This window comes from Scomber japonicus, chromosome 16 (assembly GCF_027409825.1).
Source record: "Scomber japonicus isolate fScoJap1 chromosome 16, fScoJap1.pri, whole genome shotgun sequence".
Taxonomy (NCBI): Eukaryota; Metazoa; Chordata; class Actinopteri; order Scombriformes; family Scombridae; genus Scomber; species Scomber japonicus.
This window is the reverse complement of record NC_070593.1, coordinates 15,135,877-15,159,414: the sequence shown is the minus strand read 5'-3', so window position 1 is coordinate 15,159,414 and position 23,538 is coordinate 15,135,877. Positions and strand designations below refer to the sequence as shown.

Below are 23,538 nucleotides of genomic sequence, written 5' to 3'. Positions count from 1 at the left end.
TGATGCTCCCGTCAATGCTGGAGTTTCGGTCCTCCGGGGATGGTCTTAAATCACACAGATAATGGTCTACAGATGAGAGCAGTGTCTAAATGCAGCTCAGCGCCTTTGTCCTCCATCCCAGAAGGTTCACCATATCCAACCTCTGACTACAGTTACCTCTACTCTGTTCAGAGAAACAGACAAACACATATGTGACCTTGGTTGCTATAGCAACACTATCAGGGTGCCTCCTGTCTTCCCCAAAATGAGCACACTTATTGTCTACTACTATCTCTAGGGGAGACAGTGTCTCACAGTCAAGATTTGGTGTGGCCTGCGATGCCCGCAAAACCTAGTTTAACCCAATGCATGACATAAATGATGAGAGATTCCCTAACAATACTGTAAATGAAAATAGGGTAGTGATACTGTAATTGAAAATACAGTACTGATACAATTAAACAACTGTAAACACTTTTACTGTAAAATTTACAACAAGCTTTTTACAGTGTAGATAGCGACATTGGCCAATGAACAATACCTTACTTAATTATATCATTTATTTTGCCCATTTCTTTTTCATTTAACAAAATATAGAAAAAAACTGCTCAGTATATCAGTGTTATATAAAATTCTATATATTTTATATAAAAGACTTCAACTCAGAAATGTGAGAAACTTGGGTTGGAAACATCCTGGCTCCAGCCCTGCTCATGTTAAAGGATTATTGTTCTAACCTGCACAGTCAGTAAAGTGTATCATGAAGAGGTTACATTCTTTCCCATTCATACTGTCCTACACCAGTGTGTCCCAGTTTGCTAAAACACCAACAGAGGGCAGCATGTTAAACAGTCCTGGTGGGAGGCAATACCACAAGTGTTTGAAGTCAGTGAAGAGGAAAGGTATGCTCAGGCTCTGCAGATACACAAATAACTCATTCAGAAATAAACCTCTTATTTCACAAGCTACTTTTTCATAAAACTCATGACCCATTCTCTTTTCAAAGCACTCAGTAAAGCAAATCTTTTAGGAAAATGTGGAATTCAATTATTTCTACTGAATAAATGGATTTAGAAATAGTCAGTGAATGCAGTAAGTGAAAATTAGAGCCTACATGCTGAAAAGCTTAAAATGAAGTTGTCAGGAACCTAAAGCAATGCATTCCAGTATTTCCCTCTCACAAAATAGATTGCTTGCATCATGTATTGCTGTATAGACTGATGATACACATACAATATGGGTGCATGTGACAAATGAAATGCGTCCATCTTTCTACTGGTATTTCATGTTGGTAAGAAAGAGCTCACTGGAAATGAGGGGATAAGATGAAAGTAACATCAGCTGCATCAGCTGTGATGGTCTTATGATGGTCACAAATGAAGGGATATGCCCTTTCTAGGTGTTTAATAATTAAAAAACCAAGGAAGACACAGTGTTGCAAGGACCAATGTTGCATTATAGTCTGCAGATGAGTTAATAACTCTACATGTGAAGCATGCCAGAGTTGGGTCACTCATCTGAGAGAACATTTTTGTCAGTGTTACATAACTGTTGGCAGGCAATGTAATGTGGACGTTTCATGTCAGTCGTTACTGCCAAAACACAAAAATAATAGCATATGACAATAATAGATGCTGACATGATGTTCATTGTGATGGATTACCTAGTGTGCAACTTTGAAGTCCAATCTTTTAATACCGTACAGAAATCCAAATACTCTGTAATATGCTAAATACAATCACAGTCTGAAAATGATCAGCAACAACATAATAATATTTATTGTGTAGTAAAAAGGCTACATGCTGCAGGAATACTGGTATGGCCTTTAAAAGCCTATCAAGCTCTGAAAATAATCAATTCCTGCTTAAAATGCAGTCTAAATGCTCAGACTTGTAAAGATAAATATGGAAAGTAGTTCAAAATGACTCCTGATAGAAGTTGCAGCGTAATATACATTCTGTCCTGTGAATATGTTGATAGAACACAACAGAATAGACAACGAAATGTTATCTTAACATAAAAGTTCATCATCTGTACGGCCTGACCTCATCACCTCAAACAAGGATGCGTTACATTTCACTTATAATATATGTTTTTACTATATTTTACCTTTTTAAATATTATTTATATATAATTATATCACCTATCTTTTGTGGTAGTTGTTTAAGCTTACTTTGTATAGGGGCTGTTTTTCTCTTGCTTTCTAAGTTTTGATTGTTATGCACAAAAATTGTCTAAAAAATTCTCTCTCTCTCTCTCTCTCATTATTCTAGCATTTAACAAATATAAATATTTTTTTGTAATCCTAACTGACCTAAAACAGGAAAAGTTTCATCTGATATAAAGTCAGACAGTGAGAAAAAAAAGGTTATATGTCTTTTTATACAGTGTATGTAAACTTCTGGTTTCAACTGTATATCTTATAATGAGGCTTTTGCGCTTAAATAATGTTGTTTGTTTGAAATTTGTGGTTTGCACTGTCGCCTTACAGCAAGAGGGTTCTGGGTTCAAATCCACCAGCCAGCTGGCATCCTTCTGTGTGGTACTCCGGGTAATCCAGCTTCCTCCTAGGTTCCTCTTAGGTTAATTGGTCATTGAAAAATTGCCATGTATGTCTCTGCTCTCTGTGCTCTCCATCTCTGTGACCTGTCCAGGGTGTACTCTTGGCCAATGACAACTGGGATTGACTCCAGCCCCTCTGTGACCCTCTAAGTTTTGTAGTTTCCCTATAAAGTCATGGGCTCATATGGAAACAAATTGTTTTGAAACTCTCATAATGATTACTGAGCAAAGCCTTTTCATAGCAAAAACATGTACTCTAACATTCAATATTCAATTCATAATAATAAAGTTATTCCAAATATAGATACAAAATCAGTACATCCTACTGAAGAAAGGGAGGAAGAAAAACCAGATGAAAACAGGAGAGCTAAATAATTCATTTTAAATGGACAAATGTTGTTTTTAATCCCAGGTCGTGAATCAGTTTGGATTTGTCTCAAAAAGTACAATAATGTCATAAAAATGTGCCCATGTGCATCTTATGTAACATAGTAAAGGTCAACCTTAAACAGTCTCATAGGTCTAAATATCACCTGGGGAGATTAACATGAGACATAATTATGCAGTCTTGCACAACAGGGAAGACCAAACCTCCAAACACTCAGGATGTTGGGATAACTTCATAACAGCACTTGTGATAATGGCGAGGGGGGTTGGGGGGCACTTCAACCCTGCAGATGGAGAATATCAAACACTGATCAGATTAAATATTGAAGGATGCTGCAGTTTAGAAAAGGATAGGTTGACATCAATTCATGCACCAGGGAAATCACCTCTGCAGAAGCAATGATTGAGTCATCCACATATTGTACATATGACAAAATGTCACATTGAGATAGTCTTAAAATCAGGAAATAAATGACCTAAAGATGTCACATGCAATGAGGGATTGAATAGTCACATGTCTTTGTGAAGAATTATATCCTCTCTACAGTTGACAGGTGGAAGTCCAAAGATGTATCACTCATGTCTTTGTTCTCTGTAAGAGATGTAGATGCCCTGAAGGGTTTCCTCCAGCTGTCCAAGCTGAGGAGGAGTTAAAAGGCTGTGGTCCCATGCTGACAGAAGGGCAATGCAGCAGCTACTCCTGGTATCCAGTGAAATTGAGCATGTTTATCATGTTCCTCCGTGGGCAGGCTTTATTTCATCTCGGGGAGGAAGGGAGAATAAGACAGTGCCTGAGAGAGAGTGGGAGAAAGGCATGGGGAGGCAGATGACATGAAGAAACTGAAGGAAAATGGGGAATGGAGAAGAGGAAGACATGACGGAAAGAGAAAGAGGATGGAAGGATAAGAGTAAAAACGAGGCAGAGTGAGAGGCAGACATAAAGGGAGGAGAATATGGAAAAATAGTAGGATGAACCTGGAGAAACATGGCCTGTATGGCAAGGGAACAAAGAGGAAAAAAGAGTGAGAAGCAGAGAAGGAGGTCAGGCCAATAGATGCAGTCCATCAGGAATGCATCTCTGTCCTGGCATATTAATTCACACCTGCTAACAGCTCATAGAAGCATGACAGAACCATCACAGAAAGCAAGACTTAATCCACCGCAGAATATAAATCTGTCAAACCTGCATCAGTCACAGGCCATCAGGTATATCAGTGTGGTGTTGGCAAGTTTAATTACAGCATTGTTAAGCATGAAAATGTATAGAAAGATGGATCAAATTGAGATATTGATGCTCTTATATGTCGGAGAAAGGAGCAAATGCCTGTGCTGTGAATTCCACAAAGATAATCAGTGCTCTTGTTCATCTGTGCATTTGACTATTTGTCTGCATTCTTGTGTGTTTACTTTGATTTAAGTAGATCAGACATTTTTAATCACCTCAGCATGGCATTACTGAGTAGAGAGCTCTTGCTGTGTCTGAGAATGCTCAGTTTTCTCACTGCATTTGAAGTCTGACTGGGAAAAGGAGTGAAAAGACTGTCATGGTGTTGCTTATGTATGGAGATTTCCAAAGATAAGCAAGGAAACATGTGTGTGTGTCAGGATGGAAAATACAGAACATTGACACTATATCCCAGCATTATACATTTTGCTGGGCTACACTTGACATTCTGACTTTGACCATACAGATATTGGTTTTCTTGTCAAGTCTTTGAAACAACCCTAACCTGGAAATCATGATCCTTTGGATGATGAAACATTGAATAAAACCTGAAACTTTGGATGAGGCACCACATAGGCAATGACAAGTCAAGTCAAGTCAAGTCAAGTTTATTTATAAAGCACATTTAAAAACAACCTCAGTTGAACCAAAGTGCTGTACAGATATTAAAATACAATATAATCACACACAATATAATAATAAATAAAAACAATAAATGAATAGTAAGAGCTCAGTTTAAAAAAACTAAAATTAGAATAAAAACAAATAAAATAAATAAAATAAATAAAATAAATTTTCTACAAGTTAACTTCAAACTCTTACTGGATATTTAACATTGCCTCCGCTCCATTTAGATTAGATTAGATTAGATTAGAAAGTCTTTATTGTCCCCGAGGGGCAATTGGATTTGCAACAGCAGTCGATAACCAAATTCACACCATAAAAAACAGTACAATACATAGAAACATAAATATAAATAATTCATGTCATCAGGTGAGTTATAATGACCATGGATGCACAGCACAGGAACACCAGCCTAGAATTTATTTAGAAACCCTACAGCAGAGGGAACAAATGATCTGAGGTATCTGTTTGGCCCTCTTAGAAAAGGTATACCTCTTTCCCGACGGCAAAAGTCGAAACTCAACATGGAGAGGGTGGTGTGGGTGTGCCAAGATGGCCTTTGCCCTCTGAATGGCTCTTGCTTGATAAACACTGTCAAGCTGCTGCAAGCTAGTGCCAGTGATTTTTTGGCAAAGTGTAATGTTACTTCCCAGTCGATTTTTCCCATACCAGCAAATCACTGCAAAAGTTAAAATCAACTCAATAAAAAAACATTTTTAAAAGCGATCTGTCAACATTAAAATCCCTCAGCTTCCTTAAAAAGAACAGTCTGATTGGCTTTTTTGCAGATATAGTCAGTGTTGGCCTCAAAAGTCAGTTTATCATCCAAGATGGTGCCCATGTACTTGTACTGGCTTACAATCTCTACAGCTGTACCATTAATGAAAGTAGGCTTTGGGGCTTTAAAAAGGCTATAAGGAGGGGCACCAAGTTTAGCCATTCAGATTCCAGCAAGGTCAGTGCTACCTACAATGTACCCCCACCCTGACCCAAACAAAACCACTACAGGGAAATGGGACTGAAATTAGTTCTCCCTGCAGGATGGTTGGCCTCACCCTAACCAGGTGGGACCTGCGCTTCCACACTGAGAAATTCAAGTTATCTCAATGCATCCCTGAACTGGGATACACGAGCTGTTAAAAAAATGTGTGCCTTCTAAACATCTGTAGCATTGCCAAATAAGAAGCAACTACATATGAAAACAGGAAGTCACAAGCTGTAACATAACGTACAAAAAAACTGTTTCAGAGGCCGAAATATATATATAACAGTATTGTATCACTGCTACCATAATGGCAGTAGTGGTTTGGTTTATTAGATGTGTGAGGATGGGATGGTTGGAGTCTCTAAGGATCTGAAGATTTAATGGTGCTTTGAATCCATACAGTTTAACCTGCCTCAGTGCTTCTGCTGAAGTATAGATGCAATATTTTCCATGTGATCTCACGCTGACAGATATGATTCATGTTTCTTTTTCTCAAGTTTTCCCAAGAGTCTATTCAGATTAGTTACCATGGTATTGCAAGAGGAAACCAGTTCAGCTGTATTCATATAATTTGAGACAGGGCTACAGAAAAATGAAATGTGCTTTTATGTTTTGTAAGGCACAGTGAAATAATCACTTCTATGTCATTCTGTAGTATTTGGACTAACAATGTATTTTCTGTTTAATTTGGAGGTCTTAGCAAATATACCAATTGTTTCAGTGGATAATTCAGGTAAAAACTAGCTAAATGTGTCTTACCTGAAGCACCAGTTGGTTTGTTACACAGAATCATAGAAAAAGTCATCCTTGGGAACCATGGATGTGTGAAGAGAACTGGACACAGTGTCGGAGGCGGGGAGTCATTCCTTTGAAAGGTGCTCAAGTAGCACATGAGGCCAAAAATGTTCTTCCAGGTTCTTCCTATTCCGTGTTCCTTCTGCATCATTGGACCCTTTGAGCAAGGGCACTAGTGACCTCAGCTGGCCGAGCCAGCTAGCCTACTTCCAGTTTACCACCAACTAAACAATGTAATCACACAGCTCTTCTGGACTTCAAGTGTGATCAGAACAAATTCTGATTCGATTCCGTTTCACAATGTAAGTCTTTGGGGAAAAGTATTTTTGGGCCCAGCAGCATCATGTAATGTAATTACACAGTTTGGCCACTATGTCAAATTGGCTTTAGAGCCCAGCGCTCTTCCTGGGAGCTTGTTGGAAACTGTTTGGAAAAGGGACGGCACTTTCAAAAAATACTTTTCAGGGGATTGGACAAATCACCTGTCTATCACCAGTGTAGATACCTGATCAGTTCGGCCTGCCAAATTGGCTCGGGGTCCTTGTTGTGTGTTCTGCAGAGTAATGATGATGAACTTCCTTGTGGTCTTCATTTGTTTGCTAGCATTAGCTAATATTAACTAAAGTTAACTAACTGATATAAACTTATGAATATTGTCCATTACAAAATGCCATGAGTTTGTTGTGTTGTTGTGTAGTGTGTGTCTTGTTATGGAGAATTTATTCAAGTAGAATTATCAAGAATGATTGGTCCATATGTCTACTGTAAGTGGATTATTAAACTCTTTTGACAGTGATTGTTTGACTTGTGTTATATATCCAACAAAAGTAGTTCTTGTGACAGGCCTGTGACAGGCCTTCAGGGTGGATACATGCTTTTGGAAGGGCCTATTTAATGGAAACTTTGGCTATTTTGCCATCTTTGTGTGTCTAAGTGACTGATGGGGACAAGAATTGTTGTTATTTCCGAAATCAGCAAAATTAGCCATGAAACAGGAGGAGTTTGTTATGTTGGAGTACAGAAAGCATAGCTTTGTTAATTAAAATATTTTCAAAATCATGGTTGAATATTTAGCTGTTTTCAACAGCAAACATTGAAATTTGCAAACTTAGGACACCAAGCTGATCTCTTGTTCAGACATAAGCACATAGCTTGAAGCCTGACAAGAAAGATTCTTGTGTGATCTTGTGATTATAAGATTTTGCAAATCTAGCTGCCTTGCAAGGTGAAAATGTCTCTTGATCCTGTTTTAAATACCAAACCTGTCTCAAACCAAAGAAGGAAGCTTGTTTTAAAGAGAATGGGGGTGGAGGGGGAAGTGGTGAAAGGAAATGTCCTTATTATTAAGAGTGACAAGAAGCTTGGGGGTTTGTGGATGAGGAAAAAAGAGTGAATTAAGTTGTGTCAGGCAAATTTCATGCTAATAGCTTCAGTGACATTTTATGTTGTTATTGCTTGTGAAAATGGGAAATTACAAACATGCTAGTCAAGTTTCCATCTCAATGCACCTTCTCATGTTTAATATCAAAAGGTTAATAGACAATATGTAAATGACCCTCTAGGTGAGGGAAAAACCCTGATTTATATTCTTCAAAACAGAAATCCATCAGTGTGTGATGTTCAGTCTTTATCCACAAATGTATTGCTTTATTATTGCAGGAATTGTTCTGACAAATGTCTAATTGGTGCAGCCACAGTTATAACAAAAACTTGTCATAGCATATACATTCAAACCAGTAACATTTGCAATAATCAGCACTTAGAATACCTGTCTTAAGCCAAACCAATGTATCACCACATGCAAATATATGTGGAGCACAGTGCTGGAGAAAGGAAAGAAGATATATACAAAGAAATAAAATTACCTTGCGATAAACTGCCAACTTCTCTGTTGTAGCGGTCTCTGCACTCTGCCTTTTAACAGGGACTGGATAAAGTTTATTGTGTTTGACCTTTGAGCAGGGGCATCTTCAAGTTCAACACAAATGCCAGCCAAGAACAAGACATCCAACTCCCACCAGCTCCTAATTAGACAACAGTTTCTCTCTTATTTTCATCTTTGTGCACCCCGAGTGTCTCAGTAAGCAATGGAAAGATTTAACAGCATTAGAAGTGGCAGGATTTCATAAAGGGAGGAAATCAAACTCAGTTAAAAAGGTGACTTGCAAATTAATGTTAATGTTATTCATTAACATGATGGTTTTTCATGACCAAGTGCAAAATCAAGGGAACAGGAAACTCTTTCCTCTCTCACTGGTAATTGAGTGCCTATTACCAGTGATGCACGTATACAGTAGATGGATGGATCATATAACAACCGATTCCTCAGAATGTATGCATACCTCCTCAACCACAACTACATGCTACTGCCTAATTTGATGATATATTGCTTGTCAGGCCAGAGTGGATGTTAAGTGTGATAGATTCAGCAAGCTCACCAGCATGGTAAGATTATTTTACTTTATTCTCAAATAGCTAAAGGCAGTTAAATACAACATGTGTCATAATTTGAAATGGTCCTTTTTATGATTCAAAGAGACTAGTAAGAAAAACATATTAGAAATATAGGTGAGCATAAGGATAACTAATGCAAAGCGCTGTAGGCCTTTAACCCACTTTGTTTAAAGGCTGATACCCTGCTTGCGGCCATGGATATGCAGTGAAGCACAAAAAGAACACGCATGACTGAAGGCTGGGATTTACCTCATGCACATATTCCCAATAAACTATGTATACTGTCTCTGTGAAACCCAATTCATCCACACATAAGCTGAGGTGCATTTAGTGTTTGAGGGTATAAATACAATTTCAATTCTAGCTCCATATCATCTTGTTATCATTAATGCAGAACATAGATTATGGTTCTGCCATGAGGTATTGATTAAAATTATTTCATATGATGAATTTCTACACAGTATATGCCATAGCTGTTATGTGTATGCAATTAACAAATCTGCAATACAAGTGAATGGGTTTAACCATGTTTCCTGAAAGAGCTAGCACTCAGCATTTGAAAAACTCAGGTAATATGCCTTTTTGTTCATCACCCTCAATCTTCTTACCTTCCACTGAAACTTCATAGATGAATTGCTGACTCGTTTTCCTTCCTATCAAGGTCAATTGTTATCACCATGACGAGGTAGTGTTATTAATAGCAGATGGGGCCCTCGCACCTCTATTTTCAGGTGATGAATGCTGTGAACCTTCTTCAACAAGAAAGGGTGAAACAATAAAGCTGTTAACCTAAGCTACATACAGCAAAGGAATATTTTATAGGTTCATTATCCATGTGTTCGGCCTCACTAGTTGTTACATCAGCAATGTCCTTCACTCCACAACAAACCAGTAATGCAGCACATTCAGCTAAGAGAAAAAAAAAGAGTGGTTGTGTAATTAATGCATTTGCTGGCACGATGCAATCATCCCATGTCAACAATAGGATGTTTATTGCTCTGCAGCTGAAGGTGTTACCTACATAAGCCATTCAATACTTTTCTAGCTAAGCAAAATCAAACAGCAACAATTTTGACTTTTTGAGGGTTTCATCTTTAACAATGTGCTGTATTTTAAAAGCTTATTATATTATCCATTGTGTCAAATCTGTAACTGAAAAGTAGCTAAAGCTGTCAAATATATGTAGTGGACTATGAAGTATGATATTTCACTGAGAAATGTAAAAGAGTGGAAGTAGCATAAAATGGAAATACTCAAGTACAGCAACAAAGTACAGCACTTGAATAAATGTACTTTCCACCACTGTTGTGTTCTGGGAGTCTTTGATACGATCTTTTAACCTGTAACTTTGCTTATGTTCTCCAGGGAAATAGTAACACCAATACATATGAGAATGGTAACAATTCATACACAGAAATGTCTCAGAATTCAAGTATATATACCATAACATCTTTAGATACACGTGCTGTCACTTTCTTCAGTCTTTCAACTTACTGTCACTGGCCCAGAAAATCCTAGAAATTGTGGTGCTTTGAACATCTGCCTGCTCAGGTGCATTCATCTTTCATGCATGATAGGTCGGATGAAAATTCATATATGGAAAGCCAAAGGGTCTGTGTGTGTGTGTGAGTGTTTGTGTGTTGACAATACAGGTGGCTCACTCTGTGTATGTGAAGTACACTAGAAGAGCATTGCCCACCGTCACTCTCATGACTTATTGAACCGTGACAGCTGTTGACCACCCAGACTATAAACTCCTGCCTGCAGGAAGGCAGCAGAGAGAGTGACAGGGCTGAAAGACAGTGGAGAGCTCAAACTCTATTCAAGATCAAGACCACAACATAATTCCCATCCTGTCTTATAATATAAATGTCAAGAGGAGCTGATGTGTAATTACACACATTCATCTGAACCATTGTGTATTGTTTAATGCTGTGCTACATCTCTGACTACCTAAAGAGCTGGTAGGATTTCATCATCATTAGGCTACATCTCAGGATAACACTTGATAGCAGTCTATCATCTTATCTGTGTTGCTTTTAATGTGTTAACTATAATGAAAGACATTTTTTTTTATTATATTATTTTTTCTGATTTCAAGTTTTAACCACAGTCTTCAATCATCTTGACTTAAATCTGCATTCAAATTCTCATTCATGGAACAATTGTGCCAAACAAATACTTAAAAGCCTTTATTGCACAGTATCTCTGAATGTGAACAGACAAAAGCAACAACTTAGAGCAACATACTTTTAATTTCTGACAAATCTCCAAGATTATTTCTGTAGCTCTACAGGTCAAAGCAGTAGATCAGTCTCTATGGCCGCAAGACGGTAAACCATTTCACACATGAAAATGACATAGATATAGATTTAATGTAGCAGCAAACAGACCCACACACAGCAAAACTGACTTCATCATCAGCTATCAGCTCTGCTGGGTGAATAGCTATAGATTATTTGTATGAATATTTGCTTCATGTCTGGTACAGCAAACAGACTTTTGTCTCAGTTGTATATGGCTTTCTAAATGAAAAAGAGATCACATGAACCATAAAGTAGCAGCAAGCAGCAAGCAGCCCAATTCCCAATCCATATAATTTCTCAGGATACATCAGTTTGAAAAGAATAAAAAATATACATTATGCAAAGGAAACTTGGGTTTTTGGATAAAACTGTATGTTTGACTCATAAAACCATGTCAGATGTTTATGATCACTGTTGTTGGGTCATATATTACTTGCCATATGGGAATAACGTGCCTTGTGCCGTTTTAACATACTGTGCAACCTAAACAGAGATCCGCACAGAATAAACCCTCTCACTGGATTTCCGTCCTACAACAAAGCAAATGAGCCAATTCAGATCAGCACATATGACAGGTTCAAGTGATTCTATGAGATGCGTAAAGTGTAATTTCCAACACACAAAAATGTCCATCCTCATAAGTAATTTGGTGTTAAATTTAGCATTAAATTTTGTTCTTTAATATAAAGATGTTTTTTTTCAGAATGAATGAAGTCTTCATCACTGATCATAGATTTTTTTTTCCCCCATTGGTGCATGCATAACTTATATGAGTCATAGAAATGTTACTTTTTTCTTTTTTTTTCATCAATATATAGTCTAATACTTTTAAATTTTTATATCCAAAAATAAATCTTATTGGTTTAGTTCAGGACCTGCAGCATCGGAAGCGTACAAGTTTATGGAAAGCTTTCTTGAAGTCCTCATTAGACATCGTGTATATGATCGGGTTGATGAGGGAGTTCAGATATCCCAGCCAGGTGAAAAAATCAAATAACTCTGGGAGGAAACAAGTGTCACATGTGGCTACCACCAGTGTGTATATGAAAAACGGCAGCCAGCAGACGATGTAAGCGCCGAGGATTATCCCCAGTGTTTTTGTGGCTTTTCTCTCTCTGGCTGCTGAAATTCGTTTCTTCTCCAAAAGCGCGTCCGATACCGTCACCTTCACCTGGTTTTCGCTTGTTGAGGACCCGGTGTCGCTTGAAGGAGTATCGTGTCTGTTGCACCGCAGAGAGCCAGTGGACGCCACGGATCCGGGGGAGTTGGTGACCAGGTGCGCAGAGGTGAGTCTCTTCCCCACTTTCTTGGAGGACTGCTTGAGGATCCGCTTCCGAGCCTCGACATATATCCGCCCGTAGAGGACAATAAGCAACAAGGTAGGGATGTAGAATGCCCCAAAGGTGGAGTAGATGGTGTAGAAAATATGATCCGTGTTGACACTGCAACTGGTCAGCTCCTCCGCCTTCACCTGCCTCCAGAAGAGAGGCGGCAGGGAGATGGAGATGGCGATGACCCAGGCTGTGGCCACCATCCCGGCTGCGCGTCCCGGCGTGCGCTTTTTGGAGTACTCAACCGCGTCCGTGATGGCCCAGTACCTATCCAGCGCTATTACGCACAGGTGAAGGATGGAGGCCGTACAACACGTTATGTCCGAGGAAAGCCAGATGTCGCACACAATTTGCCCGAGCGTCCAGGTGTGGATGACTGTGTACAGGACGCAGATGGGCATCACCAGAATGGACACTAGCAGGTCGGTGATGGCCAGAGAGGCGATTAAAAAGTTGGCAGGAGTTTGCAATTTCTTCGATTGGGAGATTGTGGCGATGACGAACGCGTTGGATAAAGTGGTTACGAGCGTGATAACAGAGAGAATCACCGCCAGACTGATCTGGTAGGCGAGATTCTCTGCGCTCCCATCCACCGTGGAAGCATCTGCAATCAAACTGTAGTTTGTGGTGTTCACCGTTTGAGTCGGCTCGACTTGACCGGAGAGCTCCATAACTTTTAGTCACTTTTTTGTCATATTTATTTCACCCTCTGAAATTTCTGACCTTTAAGGTGCCCCCTTTTCTTTTGACGAGGTGATAAAAGTATCCGTGCCATCTGGCCAGATAAATGGCACAATCAGTCAGAAATATAAGCATGGATTCCTTCCCTCCTCATTTTCTTCTGTTACATTAGATTTTAATGCGCAGATGCTGATATGTGAAAGTAAATATCCATTCCTCACAGGAATTCGAACTTTTCCGTTTTTTAGCCATAAAAAGCAAACTTTTCTTAACGGTAAATATACACAACAAATAGGACAAAAAAGGTTTGTGTGTGAGTGAGTCCTGATGTCCCAACATTTGGGGAAGATGTCACAGATAATCCGCATGTAGGGCAGAAGTTCTCCAGAGCTGTGTCTCCTCAGGCCCCCTGTGGTTGAATGGTGAGCCGACCCAAAGTCTTGATTTTATATACAGTCTGCATCAAGCCAACACCATCACAGCGTATCTCTCTCTCTCTCTCTGTCTCTCTCTCTCTCTCTCTCTCTCTCTCTCTCTCTCTCTCTCTCTCTCCCTCCCTCCTCATAAACAGTAGGCTATTTTCTGGGTCATAGTGCCTCTCATTTGTAGCATATGCACCTTAAACATTGTGATTTGAATTGGAAAAATTAAGTGTTGCACACGTTTTCACAAGTCACCAGTAGAAGTTAGTAAGTCATAAGCAATTCTAAATATTTAAAGTCAAAAATAATCTCACCCATGTGCACCCAGGATTTCAAGTTTCCACATCATACTTGGTTGCATACTGGACTACTGCTTATGAAAGGCATACAAACTCAGATATAGAGTGAGTGCAAACAAATGTTCCACTTTTAGCAGATGAATGCACAAACCTCAGATCCTATCTTAACATCATAGCATCCTTTTAAATTCTTAAGACAGATAGTATGTAAGTGGATGCAGGATGAGTGGTTCACACACTTTGAGGTCCTCCACTTTTTGCAATTCCAATGTGTGAAATAGGCTGACATTGATGTTGGTATTGGGTCACTGTCAGTTACGCACAAAGCTGTGAACCTCTCGCTCTCATGCAATGCATTATGTAGGTTCTCAGCTTCACATATTGTCTCCACAGAGGCTGTAATCTATTCGATTACAATCTTTTTTTGTTAAATGAATTTCTGGTCTGCTCAGAATATATATATATATATATATATTTATATATGAAGCCATTGAATGAGAATGTGAATGCAGTTTTAAGTCAAGATGATTGAAGACTGTGGTTAAAACTTGAAATCAGAAAACTGACATTTTTTCTTTCATTATAGTTAACACATTAAAAGCACAAATAAGATGATAGACTGCTATCAAGTGTTATCCTGAGATGTAGCCTAATGATGTCAAAATGAAATCCAACCAGCTCTTTAGGTAGTCAGAGATGTAGCACAGCATTAAACAATACACAATGGTTCAGATGAATGTGTGTAATTACACATCAGCTCCTCTTGACATTTATATTATAAGACAGGATGGGAATTATGTTGTGGTCTTGATCTTGAATAGAGTTTGAGCTCTCCACTGTCTTTCAGCCCTGTCACTCTCTCTGCTGCCTTCCTGCAGGCAGGAGTTTATAGTCTGGGTGGTCAACAGCTGTCACGGTTCAATAAGTCATGAGAGTGACGGTGGGCAATGCTCTTCTAGTGTACTTCACATACACAGAGTGAGCCACCTGTATTGTCAACACACAAACACTCACATGCACAGACACCCACCCACACACACACACACACACACACACACACACACACACACACATATACCAGGACATTGTCCATTTTCCAGAAAGGAATTGAAATGACTCCCAGTAATGAATCTACAGTATGTGTTAGATATAATTTTCTCATCTCGAGGGGGTCTGTAGCAATCATATCTTCTTTTCCACTTTTATTCATTTCCTCATCAGAAACTTTTAATTGAAATTGATTTGTCACTTCCATTGCGCCTGACAGTCTTCTGATTCACACTTGACTGTCTGCATCTGTGGTGCTAAACTGGTTTTAGCAGCTGGAAATTGTCAACTTTTGAAGCAATATAAATACATTATTCACACTTACTTTTTAGATTATTTTTGATCTATCACCTCACAGTTGTAAAACCCAATCAAGTTTGATTTAGGTTGTAAAGCAATATTATTAGATAGTGATAGACATTTTTTATGTACATAAAATACTCAAAATCCAATGTTTTTTCCACAGAAAATCTCTCTTGTTTAAAATCCTAATAACATCTACTCTTTCTTCCTCATTACAAAATCCAAAATCCAAAAAATGATGTCTCCTACTTCACTGTAATGTCCATTCTCAGTTTATGTCCACTTGAAGCTTCAAGTTACCACATCACACTTGTGTAAGATGAATACTGTCCCACCATAACTGGCTCCAAAATAGTGATGATGTCACAAATTCTGCTTAAAAATGAGAAAGTTCAGCAGATTAATGTACAAATATCCTTATAGTGTCAAACTCTTCACATACATCATTCTGCACTGAGAAGCTCAAACATCAAACTGAAGGAACAAGAAGATAAACACATTTTTGACTGGAGGGAGACTTTTTAAACACTCACATACAGAGAAAATGTTTTAGCCACAAAAGGCCCTCTGACTTGTTGGCACTTAAGCACTTATCAACACTGGATAGTTAATGGAAACTAGCTACTGCTAAATCAGGACCATGGACAGCGCCAGGTTTTTTTTACCTGAGCTGTCTTCTCCCTTCTCCTCTCCTTTGTTTTTTCTTCTACCTTAAACTGATGAATAATGTCATATAATAATCAAAAATACCTCTGTTAATACACAATCTGTTTTGTACACGAGGTGGTATTTCTGCTGAAGCTTATAGTAAGTATCTTCATGATAGCTTATTTTGGATGAAATTGGCATGATTTATACAATCAAAGTTCAAATGACTTGCAGTGTTTCCACTAAGGTTGAATATTCACATCATGACCAGTCATGTGAACCATGTGTGGTCATATAAATGTATTTTTCCACAACACTTTTTGAAAAGGTTGACTCTGTATGCTGTCCTTAGGTCAGTAGGTCACCATCTAAAGGTCATCGTTACACCACATGTCCAGGCCACACGTGGCAGCTAATACACACAGCTTTGTCTTTCACCAAAGTCAGCAATATATAGTCACTGTTATTCTTCTCTCCTTAAAAGGAAGCTGACCATTGGGACTGTCCTGATGTTAGTCTCATGCATTTGTCATACAAAATCCAAGACAGTGATCTAGTCTGCTGCTTTTCCCTCCAACCAAAGAAGGATTTGAGTCATGCATTTTCCTTGGTGAAGGAAAATGTCATGAAAAACTTCAGACAAGCACATTTAAAAAACTTGCAGGAGCATTTACAGTTTGATGTAGCAGGAAGGTATCTCAGTGAGGTGCAAATTAACGATGCATTCATCTCAACAAATAATCTATGGTAGGAAAAAAGGACGGGACCATCAAAGACATGCTACTGGGCAGCTTGTTTCCACTGAGGGCAAATGAAGTTGAAGTTTCCCTACAGTACAAATACTTTGAAGTGCTTGTGTTTGGCTAGTGTCTACGTAATGTCATAAAGGTGAATTTCTGACATTTTCCTGCATATAATATCAGTTTATGAGCTGTTTATACCTGGATTGATTCACAAGAATAAATATTTACATGGTTTCAAAAAAGCTTTACGTATTATAATTGGTTGGAGTTATATGAGGTTGTACTTTCCTGGGGAGATTGAGCATGAACTCATTAGATTCTAGTGATAAATCTTCTATTGACTCAACAACTAAAATAACCGATAAAGCATTCACAAATAACTTTGGTACCCTTGAAAGTTACATTAGCAATGTGCCATCTCTCCCCCATCATAGATAATTATGGTTAGTGTTAATGAATTTTGCAATTGTTTGCTTCTTGGTGAAGTTATCATATAATGTCCCTGCAGGCAATTACAAACAACAGTCATCCCTCTGTAGCCATGCTCAACAGAGAGTGTTGTCAGGCAGGACTCAGCGAAACAGACCCTGCTGTGAGTTCATGATTGTATCCCTTGACTGACCATGACTGCCTAGCCCTGCCCTGTTTATGTATGGGCAATGGGGACAACACAACCACAGTTGCCACCCTACACAAAAACACATGCTCTTTTCTGTTTTCAAACCCTCACAAAAACACTATTTGCTGAGGTATCAGATAACATCCACTCTGTTTAGACACATGCATGAAACAAGTTATAAATCTTGTGACCCTGATCCATTAGAAAGAGTGTTACTAGAGTCCTATCGTTTTATTTTGTTTCATGGTTGTGGTTTTCTGTGTTTGAAAGCTCCAGTGTGAGTGACCCAGTTCAGCAGCAGTAGAAGCACAGGGCAATTTCTGTGACTGTGTTTCTGTTATCTCTAAACACATTGCAGTGCAGCCCATTTGGCGGTTACATCCAATCTCACACTGGCCCTGCAAGTCCTATTTATAGTCAGGTAATAAGGTATCCAGCAAACCGTAAAGTCAGCACATTTACTACATTCGAGCACAGGACAATGTGATATTTTGAGATTTTTCAAGACCTTTTTGATATGCAAATATGTGACTTTATTTTCATTTTAATTCATCCACAAATTAATTACATGTTTGAAACTGGATGTCTGGCAAGATAAAAGTTTGTTTGGATTCTAGCATGAGTTCATCATTGTTCCAGCATGTTTTTTGAAACTTCATCCTGAGTAGGTCAAGTGATAAATGGATCAAGTTCCTGCCAAGAAGCATCAATATTGTGTCCCAGGTGGAAACATTCCTGCAAGAGTCAAAAAGGGAACTAAATCAAATCTTCAACATGCTTGGTATATTTTTGTGGCCACTTGGAGGCAGCACAACAAGCAGTGACATAATGTTTAAATATTTATTTAACATTTGCATTTATTTAGAGTCATGGCCACCTGCTAAATATATTTCTGTTTTGATTTCCACCAATTCCTGAGAGAAGTATCTGACTTTTTTTAGCTGCTAAATGCTCTTCTATGTTCACCAGCTAGTCGCTAACATTCTCAGTGGGCTATTTGGCGCTAAGTGGGTAAGATACAGTAGGGTTTTTTATGGATTTTTAAAAATGTTTTTCACTTAAAACAGCTGCCTTACAAGTGGAAATGATGCTGATGGGAACGGTAAGAGAAGGCAGTAAACTTACGAGTCATAAAATCAAAACAATTTTTTGAAAGAAGCTGAAATACAGAGCGGAGAGGAACTGCTTGGTCAGGTGATCATTCTTCTGTGGGTTCATAACTGTGCACAAAACAAAGGTGTGATGCTGTACATACATAAGACTGTTTCTGCAGGCCTTTTTAACACTTTAGCACTTTGTTAGACTAAACTTCATCAAGAGCACTTTTAACGCATTTTTGGGGTGTATCTGTCTATCCCTGATAAGTGACAGCTGTAAGCGACTGAGAACAAATAGGGCAAGCCCAAATCAGGGCAGATCCCTTGTTGTTATGACATGCATCAGTCCCTCCCCACCTACCCAAAACCATTGCTGTAGGGAATGACTCCTTCTTATCCAAGTGTTTATGAGATGAGTCACAGGAGAAATGACCAAGCTGAGCTGAGCTGGGTCATCCATGTTTGGAATCTGGATTCTAAAAAATACAGCACTAAGGTGGAAGTAGATTTAAAACTTTGAGGGAGCATTGTGTTTGTCTTTGCATCTGCATACAGAATCAGTTTCATGTTTGTCAAGGTTATATATGCATATTTAAAGGCATCATGTCAACATTCCTCCAAAGTTTCATTCAAATTAATTGTAAATAACGGTATTCAGTTGGCTGCAATCTGCCACCTCAACTCTAGATGCCACTAAACCCTCCCCTAATTAGTCCCCTAAGAGCAGTATTCCCAGTAATGCTACTTTATATTTCTACTTCACCACTACATTATTTATCCTGATGGCTGTAGTTTGCAGATCAAAATTGATACATTTTTATAGGTTAAACTACCTGAAAGTAGTGTATAGCAGCTTAATTCTATTCAAAGGTTGCTACCAATAATGTAATAAAGTAATACAATTTTCTGAATAGGTTCATTCTGCTTAACAGACTTTAACCTTTAACCTTTGATAATTAAGTGCATTTTTCTTATTCATTTTTAATTATGAACTTTTAGTTAGGAGTAGTTTTATAGTGTTGTCTCGCTACTTTAACAGTATAAGATCCTGCACTAGAACCATATATAGGACAAATGTTGAATTGCAGAACCCGTCCCACTCCCCAGCATGGTCTGGTGGCATATGTTGCCTTCTGCTCCGCCAATCAGCCCTTGGAGGCATCCTGCTAAAAATGTATCAGGGAGTTTGGAACTGGAAGCTTTTTGGGCACAAACTCCAAATCTGATGATGATCACATAAAGGATCTGATGCCACCATGTAGGGGACTGTCCTCCTTTTTGAAGGGCTTTTTGCCCTATTTTCCAGAGACCTTCAGGACGCATATTGTGTGGGTCACCCTAGTGAAGATTGTCTGCTTGCTTGTAGAATGTTTCATCACACTGCTAAATTAAACACTAAACACTGAAAGCACTGTGTATTGCAGAATTTTACTCCCTGGAGGAGAGGATGTGACAGGAAATGAGCTAAGTGGTGACTGCTGATTGATAACAGGCCTGTGTTACTGCAGTTGGAATCATTCTGGCTTAAGATCATTCAGAAACTGAATGGTCACATGAGAAAGAGACTGCAGGCAGCTATGATTTTTATCAGCATTTTAAAGAGCTGCAGCCGGTCCACACATTGCAGAGAAGGAATCAAGTGTAGAAATTGATTTGTTAAGCCATGGCAACGATGCTGCAGTGATACCATTGTGTCAGTCACTGAGGATTTGTTGCGTAATAGATAATATTTCTTCTCTAAACATCCATGGTATGTAACTGCAGTATCAAAGATGGCCTCATTTTAACATTTAAAGGAAGATTACTCTGTGGTATAGATTGCAAACATTGTAACTGACATGTTACTCTGAGATATGAGAATATGAGTTTAGCATGTGTGATGAGACTTAATTTACAGTATTGCCTCTGTATGTTTATAGCACTCATCAGTGTTGGTGTGGGTGATGGCTGATGGAGGGTGAAAAGGAGAAGTTGCTGTGTTGCATGAGGTTTGGCTTTTAGGAAGAAGCTATGTTGAAATTCACTTCCCTGTCTAGGTTGGGGTAAATCCTGAAGAAATGATATATTGTCGTACATACATTTATGTCATGTATGTCTTTTTTTAACTTCTATTAGTCTGTTTGTTAGTCACTGGGCCGTTTATCTTCTATATATTTTTTTATTATTATTTTTATTTTTATTTTTTTGTAATTTAACAGTAGTCAATGTTACATGTTTTACTCACCAGTATTTGGTTATAAACGTAAAAAAAATCCCTCTCTCTTCCTTCTGTGCCTAAGGCCAACACCTTAAGTTTGAGGATGAGGTAAAGGCGCTTCAGTTTCAGGCTGATAAATAATCTCCTCTCTTCTGATTTATTTTGTTGGATAAGGTTTCACACTTGTAACTCTTAGCTGGTATTGAGTTTTATGATTTTATTCAATTCACCTGCAGAAGTCTTTTTTTCAACCTTCACACTACGATCAGATACTTAGTTATATATACAAATGCATGAAATAAGTTTAAATACAAAGTAGCAAGAACAAAAGCATGGTTTACCTTCACTGTAAGAGAAAATAGGAAGGAGTGCACAACAATCCTCGAAATTCTTCTCATGGCAGGAAACCCCCCATCCACCGAGGTGCCAGCAGGTCCATACCCTTTCATGGTGAAGTCTAATGATGGGAGAAATGTGCCAGTGGTCCAGGCCTTTGCATTTGGGAAATACCTTGGGTACCTGAAGGTTACCTTTGACAAGGCCGGGAATGTGGTAAAAGCTGATGGAAACCCCATCCCAATGGACAGCAGCATACCTCAAGGTGATAGCCTGAGCTTCAGTAATTACACATGGGTTGTGTTAGACTTTGATTCGTTACAGGTTGAGAGGACAAAGCTGAAATCAGTTATTAAACCATATATATTTTTTAAATGACTTGATGTCTGTCTGCAATTCTCAAGTAAATGAATAATTAAGAATACATCTTGGAATACTTTTGGTAATATTTACACAGCTGCTGAAACAAAAGTTTGGATTTTTTTAGATTATTCATGAAAAAGGTACCACAAAACTGTGCAATGCATGCTCTGTTTGTTAAACTATTTATAAAAACTTTCTTGGGGTTTGATTTAAAATGCAGTAAGCTTGTCTCATGTTTTCTTAAATAATTTTTTTCATAAGCTTAATTTTTCTTCAAACTCTCAGACCCAGACATCCTCGCTGACATTGAAAAATGGAAGAAGAGCTTGGTTCAGTACTCCTCACAGTATGTCGGACAGACATTAGTCTACCTCAATGTGTAAATTTGAAGAGTGTCGATTTCGGGAGTGTAACCTTGGAAACATGATTTGTGATGCTATGGTAATAACTTTCAGGAAATTCATTCAAATATTGAAAAGGGATTAGCTGCTCCCTCACACTGTTGTTTATTTAACCCCAGAGACAAAAGGAGAACTTTTTTCTGTAATACTTGAACATGTTTTCTTTAACAGAGACCCCCAGTTTCCCCTTGTTTGTAGCTCATATCCTGTGTATCATCATGAAAACAGTACGAAAAACTGATTCTAGCGGGCTGCATTGGAACAAGTCATACCAGCCCCCATTAAAAGAGAGCTTCACAATCTTTCAAGTCTATGTTAAAACAATAGTCCCATATGAACACTGAAACAGATTTTGCTCATTGTAATCATAGTTATTATTTATTATTATAGAGTTATTTAAATCAAGTGGATATCTTCCACAGTTATTTTTTTCCTTTTTGATAAAAAAATCCCTCTTTGTTTTTAGGACAGACTAGAAAAAGTGTGAATCTGTCCTTTAATCTCTGCTTTATTGCAGTACGCTGGTTCCCTATAGCTCAAATCTCTGCATTTACAATTAGACTCACCACCACACATCACATGTAAGTGTCTTTGCAAAAGCAATGAGAACGTGAGAACCAGGTAAGCAGCAAGAGAAGAAAGAGGGGAAGTGGTTGGTTGCAAACAATTCTTAAAGACAGGATGCTGCTTCGGACGTGTTGCACCCAAGTAGCTTGCAGTCCACACCATATTTTTGCTTCTAAGTGGCTGCATTGTTTTAATAGGAGTCTATACTGCAACTGTCTCATACTCACAAAGCTTATCGCACTGTAAAAATTGAGAACAGGTGTTTTGAAACATGCGTTAAAAGCAAAGTAACCAAGGTGTTTTTCCCAATTCTTGCAGGTGATATGGACATTTCTGTTTTCTCTAAATACATCACTGATATGAAGTGCGCGTACCCTGCTGTAGAAGGCCGAATCACTTTCAAGAACTCGGCTGTCTTTTCAGCCCACAGCCTCAGCTTCTTGCTGCTGGGTTTATGCCTGTCTCTGGCCCTTTGATTAGCTTTGTGCACTCTTGAAAACTGTGAAAGTGAAGGGCAAGTTTGGCAAATCCTCTGGGACATGGTTAACTGCCTTTCCATCTCGCTGCCCTCAAGGATAACTAGCAGACAACAGCAATCTGAGGTTCAGCCTCCAGGTAGGTTTAATAGCTAGACAGGAACTTATTTTCTCCCACAAGTCAGCTGATGATTTAAACAGCTAATTAAAAGCAGTTATATACACAATTTTACAAAAAATATTGTTGATTTCCATTTCATTTAGTGCTATTTCTACAAGTATGAATGTAACTCAAAAAAATAAAAGACAAAAGAGTCCCACAACTGCAGGGCAACACCCAGCTTCTTGGTGAGATAGTGATCAAAGGGAAGGCTGTCTGGCTGCTTGACCCCTGCCTCACCCACTAAATAGCCATGGATGAAAACAAGCCAAAACTCCAATGTATATATGCATCTGAATCTGGCTTTGGTCATTCTTTGATATCGTGCAGTTTTGGCAAATAGCTTCTTTCTTACATTTAGTTCCAGTTCATTGGACACCACTTATTCATAAAGTTAACATAATGTTGGTAATGTGGTTATAGAACCATGCCATAGCTATTTGAGTCTGTTCATCAAGTGCAGACACAAGTGTATTGCTGCATAGTAATATATTGTTAATGAAAAAAAGTTTTCAAAAGATATTTTTTATA

At 38.5% G+C, this 23,538-nt stretch overlaps 1 protein-coding gene across 1 annotated transcript; it reads right to left on the bottom strand.

The window, feature by feature from the left end:
• Positions 1-12,185: 12,185 nt before the first annotated feature.
• On the bottom strand, positions 12,186-13,319 carry htr1b (5-hydroxytryptamine (serotonin) receptor 1B). Its single transcript, XM_053335723.1, has one exon. The coding sequence runs from the start codon at positions 13,317-13,319 to the stop codon at positions 12,186-12,188; it is 1,134 nt and encodes a 377-aa protein (XP_053191698.1).
• Positions 13,320-23,538: the final 10,219 nt, after the last annotated feature.